Source organism: Ochotona princeps, chromosome 9, assembly GCF_030435755.1.
Source record: "Ochotona princeps isolate mOchPri1 chromosome 9, mOchPri1.hap1, whole genome shotgun sequence".
Taxonomy (NCBI): domain Eukaryota; kingdom Metazoa; phylum Chordata; class Mammalia; order Lagomorpha; family Ochotonidae; genus Ochotona; species Ochotona princeps.
The window spans coordinates 34,831,334-34,839,898 of record NC_080840.1 but is presented as its reverse complement, the minus strand read 5'-3'; the positions used below and the strand labels follow the sequence as shown (position 1 = coordinate 34,839,898).

General features: G+C 50.8%; 1 protein-coding gene across 1 annotated transcript; it reads right to left on the bottom strand.

The window, feature by feature from the left end:
* Positions 1-5,387: 5,387 nt before the first annotated feature.
* Positions 5,388-7,074, bottom strand: TSPYL5 (TSPY like 5). The gene has a single exon (XM_004580619.3). The coding sequence runs from the start codon at positions 6,696-6,698 to the stop codon at positions 5,388-5,390; it is 1,311 nt and encodes a 436-aa protein (XP_004580676.2). The 5' UTR covers positions 6,699-7,074.
* Positions 7,075-8,565: the final 1,491 nt, after the last annotated feature.

The window sequence follows — 8,565 nt, the reverse complement described above, 5'->3', positions numbered from 1 at the left end:
GCCTCCTGGGCTTGAGGCAACTAGGAGACCTGGAGGGGACAGGGATGAGGAGCACAGGGCCGCCAAGTGTTACCAGTATTCCAAGGCAGCAAAATCTTGTTAGAAGGAACAAACCCACAGGGAACTAAGAACATCACCAAGGCTGGAGCCCCTTGATCTTTTCAGTTTATTAGCAGAACCGGCTCCCACGAAAGATGCTGAAAAGGTGCCGAGGGTCCTTGGAGTGATCCATTTCCGGCCTGAGACATTCGACTCAGGTTCAAAAACCTCGAGGGTCTCTTGGCAGAGATTTTTGTTCCTAACAAAAACAGAAACCTACAAGGTTTCCCCACTCCCTCTTCCTGCCTGCCTGTAGGCGCATCTGGGTGTGAATGGCTTGCTTGGAAGCTGGGCAGTCAGGAGGGACAAGTCCAGAGACACAGATGGACAGGTGCAAAGCCCTCAAGTTACTGAACCCCTGAAGCAAGCCCGCAGCTTCCTATCACCAGACTTCTTGGGGCGCATGGAAAGTGTCCTGTTTCCAAATGATCCTCCTTCCCCCCTCCCGCTAGTATAAATACTTTCAGGCAAAAAATGTAACTCATTTGACCTCCATCTTCAGGTCTACTGGGTCTAGAACCAAACCTGGCCTTACAACAAGACAGTGCAAGAGCTGAGTTCAGTCAGTCCTGCTCTTGAGAGCCATCAGCATGCGCACAGCTGTTCGAGATGGCAAGGGAAGTTCCTGTTCACATTCCTATGGATTGTCAAGAACTTGCTCATGTGTAGTTCAGCTTTTGTGCTGTGGAGAGTCCAGGTGCACAGTGCCAGAGATCTATGCTGCTCCGCACATTCACCAGCACATGAATGCTGGACGGAATTTGGAAGCAAAAAACCCAAATTTGGTCCTGGATCTACTACTCACCAATTTTCTGACTTTTAAAAAAGAGATTGATTTATTTTAAAAAGAGGAACATGCCTGGTGCAATGGCGCAGTGGCTAAGTCCTCTTCTTGCATGCACCGGGATACCATAAGGATGCTAGTTCATGTCCCGGCTGTTCCACTTCCCATCCAGCTCCTTGCTGGTGGCCTGGGAAAACAGTAGAGGATAGCCTTGGGACCCTGCACCTGAGTGAAGACCCAGAAGCTCATGGCTTCAGGTTAGCTCAGCTCCTACTGTTGCAGCCACTTGGGGAATGAACCAGCAGAGAGAAGACCTTTTTCTCTGCCTCTCCTCCTCTCCGTAAATCTGATCTGCCTTTCCAACAAAAATAAATAAACCTCTAAAAAATCCTGGCACTTAAAATGTTTTTCCTTTGGCTGAAAAATTCAAAATGATGGGTTCTTTTTTCAACCCCATTTCTTCTTTCTATGCGGTTATTAGAGACAGTATCACCTACTTTATGGGACTGAGGGATTTCAATAAAGTCCCCTTGTAAAGTAGTGCCTTGGACACAATAGGCCTCAATAAATTTAACTACTCTGACATGCAAAGTCTGTTTGTCCTAAGAACATGATATCATGAAATGTCTCTCCCACTGAGCACAATAAAACCCAATGTTGAAGTCCTGATTCCCCAAGGCGTCAAAATGTCACTGAACTTGGAGACAAAGTTCTAAAAGGGTGGTAACAGGTGTATGGGTTCCTGCAATGAATGGAATCCTTTTAAGAGATCAAGCCAGACACACACACACACAGCAAAGAACACATAGATACAGGAAAGAACACTACAAAAGCCAAGGACAGGTTCCCAGGAGAAACACATCCCTTGTTCCTCTGAGTTTCCAGCTCCTCCAGAATTCAATACAACTACTGTTGAACCCAGGTGGCCTAGTGGCCAAAGTTCTCACCTTGAACACACCACGATCCCATATGGGTGCTGCTTCTAATCCTGGCGGTCCCACTTCCCATCCAGCTCCCTGCTTGTGGGCTATGAAAGCAGTTGAGGATGGCGCAAAGCCTTGGGACCTTGCATCCAAGTGGGAGACGCGGAGGAAGTTCCTGGCTCCTGCCTTCAGATCAGCCTAGCACTAGCTGTTGTGGCCACCTGGGGAGTGAATCATCGGATGGAAGATTTTCCTCTCTGTCTCTCCTCCTCTCTGTATATCAGACTTTCCAATCAAAATAAGATAAATCTTAAAAAAAAAAACTCTATTGTTTACACCACCTGGTCTGTGGTACTTGGTGATGGGATCTTAAGTCGACTAATATCAATGTCTTTAGAAATAAAGCTGACCCACTTCACAAACTTTGGGAGTCTGTATTTAATTTAATATGCAGTGTATTGAAGATTCTCACATATTCTGAGCATGTGATGAAGGTGAAGCCCTGTTGCTCTAATTTGAAAGGACCTTCTAAGTCACCACCCTGCCACTCACCTACAATTTATGAGCCACCAGCACTTTCACCACCTGCAAGTTTATTAAAAATGCAGGATCTCAGATCCTGCCCTAGACCATCAAATCATGGCCTACACTTTAACGGGGTCCCCCACACTGTCTTGAGGCACCCTGAATTTTGAGAAACACCCAATTTCTGCTAGAATCACCTTGTTACACATACTTTGTTAAAAACAAGACTATTTGTCTTCTTTGAAGAACCACCCAATCTCAATCTCTGAGAAAGGTCTGGAAAGCATGACTTTATTCTGCTGTATTTTTGTGTGGCCAGTCACACAGGAGCCTCAAGTGTGAGAATTCCTTATCTCAAAATAAATGTACACATATGCATAAACATGTATGTGTGTATACATATGTAGGTGTATGAATGTGTACATATGTATGCATAGGAATCTTCCCTCCACTGCCCAGCCTTTGTCTAATAAGTTTCCAATTTTTTTCAAGTAAGAACAATAACAGATACAGATTTTTATTTTTCCATAATGCAGACAAGCTTACAAACTAGTTATATTATTTAGGAACACAGAAATAATTGCATTATTACAAGGATGTTAAATTATCAAAGTATCAAGTAGGACAACCAGTTACTGATTACTTTTGGAAGTTCAGTTTTCACAGAACATAACATCTTCCCAATTACATTTCCAAAACTACAGAGAAATTATGAGCCCAGGACAAGCTGATAACAATCCTAACAGTCATACAGTCTTCATGTATTACACAGGGAGAAAAAAAAAACATATTCTGATGGATACACAAGGTCGAGGGACCATTTGCTCCACTTCTGTGCATGTCTGAAAATGCCCATAATAAACAGCAAAGTTTTTAGAAAACACAAATACAACAGCTCTATTTTCCCATTAGGCAAAACATGGGAAAAGTGGTAGGATTTTACCTAGAGCCAATATAGGCAGCATATAGCATTAATCTTCCATCTACCAAAGGCCACAGTTGGAACAAAAGAAAGCCTCCAAAGCAACATTATCGTTTTTGGTCTGTTTCTGGTTCATAAAACCCACTAACAATGATAAAAATTAGAAAAAAAAAAAAACTTTGAGCACACCTTCATCTAGGCAACCTGCTTGCCCACAATCCCTTTAATCCTCCTTCTCCAACCGTGGGAGCCAGCCTGTGTGTCCCTTCCATCACTGAGACAGGCCTCCCCTCCTTAAAACTCCTCAAGCCATGTGTGTATGTTTCTAGGCCACTCCATAGCAAGCTCATACTTCCCACACATTGCTGCCAAATCCACCTGCCTAGCACATCCTCACCGCAACTTTGCATAAAGACCCCTCTTCGGCAGACTGAGGTCTTGCATAGGAAACCCAAAGTTAGGAGGGCAGGCTGTAGCCAGCCCTACTTCCCAGCCCCTGCCAAGAGCCAGAGCAGGTGGACCAGGGCCCAGCTCCGCTTTCACACTCACTGGAAATAACCTGGAGGACTACCACATTCAAACCATCTCGGGAAGAGTTGCAGACCCAGGTGCTGGCAAATAAACCCTACAGCAATGGATATCTAAAGGTGGCGCGACAACAGCCAAGGACCACAGACAGCAGCAAAGCCAAGGCTGAGGCTCCACAGACTACAGAGAAGAAAACGGCACCCGGCCTTAGCATACTACCCAAGGAAGTCAGAACCAGGGTACACACAAGTCTCCAAAACTGCAGCCTGGGGCTTTCTAAACTCAGCAGATGCACAGGTCGCACACGGATCTTCAACTTCAAGACTGCAAAGTAAGGATCTGGCACCCAGGGTCCGGCTACAGACCCGCTGGTTTTCCAGTTTCTTCTACCCTGTTTCTGTCAACTATTTAAGTGTGTATTGCAGGGTCCCAGAGGTTTCCTCAGCTGCATGTACAAAATTCTGGGCTTTTCAGTTTTCTGTTAGGAATTGTGGTACCTTTAAACAAAAACAATACAGAAAAGGGAGCAACAGGAAGAAGGGTCAAGTAAAGAGGTAGGGAGCTGGGAGACAATTTAAACAGAGGTTCACAGATCAGAAACAACTCTTCCTCAATACCTCCAACAAGACAGCTATGGTCACATCCTAGGAGAGGGAACAGAAACGTGGGCAAAGGTACCCGGATTCCATGTGGACCCCAGCCCCCACCCTCACTTGCCACCACAGCATGCCAACAGTGAATACATGTCCACACACACCAGTCTGCCCACCAGGCTCATGGCCAGCAGGGTTCCTGGAAAGCTGAGTAGAATGTGTTTCATGCTCTGACAGAGGGCCTGGGTTTCCAGGCAGTTCTTGAGGTCCTCCTTGGTCAGGAAGCAAACTGAGGCCAACAGCAACCTGGACAAAAGTCCACAGTGTGTCAGACATGCTGCACGACCAAACCTGGATGCAGAAGGGCCATACAGCAAAGCACGGTATAAAGCACAGGGTCTCCTGCCTTCGCCCTTAACCTCACCCGTGTCCATCAGTCAGGGGCCTTTCCGGTTAACGTCCAGCAGGGTAGCACAGACCAGGGGCTAAAGTCAGACATCAAGTAGCCAGCTGGTGACCCCAGACCCATGAACGGTGGAGTTCTGGCTCATGGTCAACCCCCATGTGCACTGACTGGGGCTTCATTTGGCAACTGAAATGCCTGCCATTGATGAGGACACCTTGCAGTTACCCTGACCATATAAGCCCAATAGGTCACTAGCCTTGAACCAGTAGAGCTTGAGGCTGACCTGGTCCTCCTGGATGAAGACTCCTGACTGTCTCATGCTCATGTCAAACAGGCAAGGGCCAAGAACAGGAGCCACTGCAGTGTGTGTGTTCAAAATACACACAGTAGGGCCATGACCGCAGAACATGTGACCCTACTATAACAAAAGCAAGAAGGCCACGGTAAGGCAAAAGAACATGATCAGAAGTGCCATATCCTTGGAGCTCAAGTCCGGAGGGGCTCCAGTGCACAGAGGCCAACAGGAAAAAAGGCCAACAAGTGAAACACGCAGCAAAGTCCGCTGGTCACAGGCCCAGTGGGAGGTAGTAGGGACACTCGAGCAAGGTCAGTCAGCCTGCTTTATCCCAGGCTCGGGCGCCTCCTCGGGAGGCTTGGTAGGACTTGCCCTGGCTTCCTTCCCTTTCTCTCCACCACGGGCTGCTTCACTCATAAGGTAGTACTGCAGGGGATTGGGCCACAGTTCCTCGTTGATGATCTCAACGATCTTGTCAGACTCGATGGAGCTGTGGTTGGAGAACCAACCAAAGAAACTACGGTTATTCTCTGGGTTGCCTGGGCTGGGGGGCTGCTGCAGCTCGTGCCCTGGCAGCCACTGGATGGGCGTGGAACGAGAGATTACTTGACCCGAAGGTCCACAGCCGTACTCTTTGATGAGCACCTTATTTTGGAAATAGGGATTGCGGCCGAAGTAGAATTTGATTTTGTAGCCCAATCTGGCGAGGCCCAGCTCTTCTATCTCCAAGCTATTCAAGTACCCGAGTATTTCTTTATCTTGGTGGTTCAGAAACGCCGCCAGGTGGGGATGGTTTTGAATGGCCTGCCCCCAGAAACCTGGGATACTCTGAATAAGGAGATTCCTGCGCTCCAAGTGGTGGAGTCGCAACTGCCCAAACTTGCGCGAGAGACGAAGGTAGGCCCGGTCCGCCTGGGCGTTCATGGTCTCCAGCTTGAGCTGCACTGTCTCCAGCGTATTCATGCTGCCACCATCGCCGGCCGGGGGCCCTGACCCTGAATCCCCCTCCACCACCTTCTCCTCTACCACCACCGGGGCCGGGGTACACTCGGCGGCAGCGGGCGCCCCCGTCTTGGGCTTCACGCCAGCTCCGAACTGAGGCCCCCTTCCCACGACACTACGGATTTCTGGGGCCTTCTTCCCCGTGGGGACGCGCCGGTTGCCCACGCGGGCGGCGTTGATGTGTTTTGCCGCCATGCCCGCGGTGCCCACCAAGACCGTGTCGGCGACCATGCGCTCCGAGAGAGACAGGGTCTTCCCGGCGCCGGGCCTGGCAGCGGCCAGCCGCCCGCGGTCGCTCGCAGCTCGGGCGCGGAGCGCGAGGCCACAGTCCAGGGGGAGCCGACATGCGGCCTCGGCGGCAGCAGCAGCACTCACAACAGCAGCCGCCGCCGCCGCCGCGGGCCTGAGGGGCGGCGCGGGCGCAGCGGCTTCCAGGTCACCCCTTCCCGCGCCAGCCTGCACCTGTGCCGCCTCGGTGGCGTCTTCCCCGAGCCTCGGGCACTGTGGGAGGTCCGGGACGCGAGGGGCGTCGTCTGGAGCAGGGTGGCCGCGGGCTTTGGCTCGTCCTTTGCCCCGGTTTTTGGCGCGGGAGGACTTTCGGCCCCGACTGCGGCCGCTCATGGTTGGTAGCGGACTCGGCTTCCACACAACACGCTCAGACCCCGAGGCTCCTGGCGCCAGCTCGCGGTTCCAACTGAGCGGGCTTCTCCATGGCAACCGTCGACGTAACGACCGCGGTGTACGCCTGTGCGCTCGCGCGCGCGGACGGTCCACGCCCCGCAATTGGCTCGACCGCCGCAGCTGCGCAGGAGCCGACCGCCCCCCCCCGGGCCACGTCCGGACTCACCCACCCTCGCCTCTGCCCGACTCTCGGTCCCCGCCACGAAGTTCCCTCAGAGTTTTGGCGCGCCAAGTGCCCGGAGCTACAAGTCCCGCCCCACGCCTGTCCCGGATGTCCGCTCAGGATGGACGCCCACTAGAACACCCATGGGCCTGTCACGCTAAAACCACCTGAGCAGACGCTCTCCTCCGTTCCCCATCATTGATTTTCTATTTTAAATCACCCGCCCCACCCTCACACCCTTCACCCGCCCCGTCGGATATCCGTCCTAATCAAAATGCTAGCAGCCCCTTTCTCACATCTGGACCCCTTCGCTGGGGTACTTGTTTGTTCTGACACCTTAGCTGGAAGGAAGGCACAAGTGTGTGGTATCGTGCCACGCCTCTGAGGTGACCGTTAAAACGGGGATATAGAAATTATGAAAATACAGAAGTTATAAAAAAAATAGGAAGTCGTATTGTGTGAGTCTTGTACTGCGAGGCATTTGATAAGCGCTTTCTGTGCGTTGCCTCGATTTGGGAGGGAGTTACTGATGTTATTCCACCGTTTTCGGATGAGAAAACCTCAGCAGCCTTAGCGACACTCAGGGCCGTTCCTGAGGTGGCACGGTAAGGGAAGGAGGAAGCACCGTGCCAACCCGGGCCTCTCATTCCGAACTCCAACCTTTATCTTCACAACCGGCTGTGTCGTTTACAGGGCAGCAGTCTCGTGGGGCAAAGTATGCTCGCATCTCCTCCGCGATTGCAGTGTAGGTGGCGTGCTTATATATGTGACTTTGCAGCCAGCTAATGAGAGGGCGTCGGCCCAAGAGCCCCTGGAAGTCCTCTTACTGGGATGACTCCAAGTGCCCTTGTTCCCCTGCTACCAGGCATCACCTAGAACCTTGTTCAAGAAAGAGGATCGCAGGCCCAGAATCCACACTTTCACCAGATCTCAGATTATTAGTCGTGAACCTTCAAATTTAAATGCTGGGGTGTCGTTGTGTTGATGCAGGCAGGCCTTCCTTGAAGGTAGTGCTATACAAGAAACAATCCTGCAGTGGCCTGCTCTCCAAGTCTGCTCCCCATCACTGCCCAGGTCACTTCTTTGACCTCATTTCCCTCCCACCTCCTCCCTACTGGCCCTGTTGCTCTTCCTGCTACTCACTGGTCCCTGCCCCAGGCCCTTTGCGCGGGCTCCTCCTTCTGCCTTGCCTGGATGCAATCTCTCATCTTGGATGCGTTTTCCTTAGACATCACCTTCTCAGTGACCAGCCTATTTCAAAACTGCCAGCCCCCATCCCTTTACCCTGGTCATTTTTAATCCATAGCATTTTTCACCATCCAACACAGCATTGATTGTTTATTGTGTTTTTGTTTAGCTTCCCCTTTAAAACAAATAGATAAATTTAAAAATCCTAGCCCTGTGAGAGGAGAGCTCTTGATTTGATTTTGTTGGGATTTGTTGAATGTATTTGGAAGGGTGAGAGACAGAGACTTTTCCATAGGCTAAATCTTACTGCCTGTCTGCCTGCAATAGCCAGGGATGGCAAGGCTGAGGTTAGGAGCCAGGAACTCAATCCAGATTTCCCATGCGGGTGGCAGTGACCCAAGTATGTGATTCCTCATCTACTACCTCCCAGACTGCACATTAGCAGGGAGCTGGAAT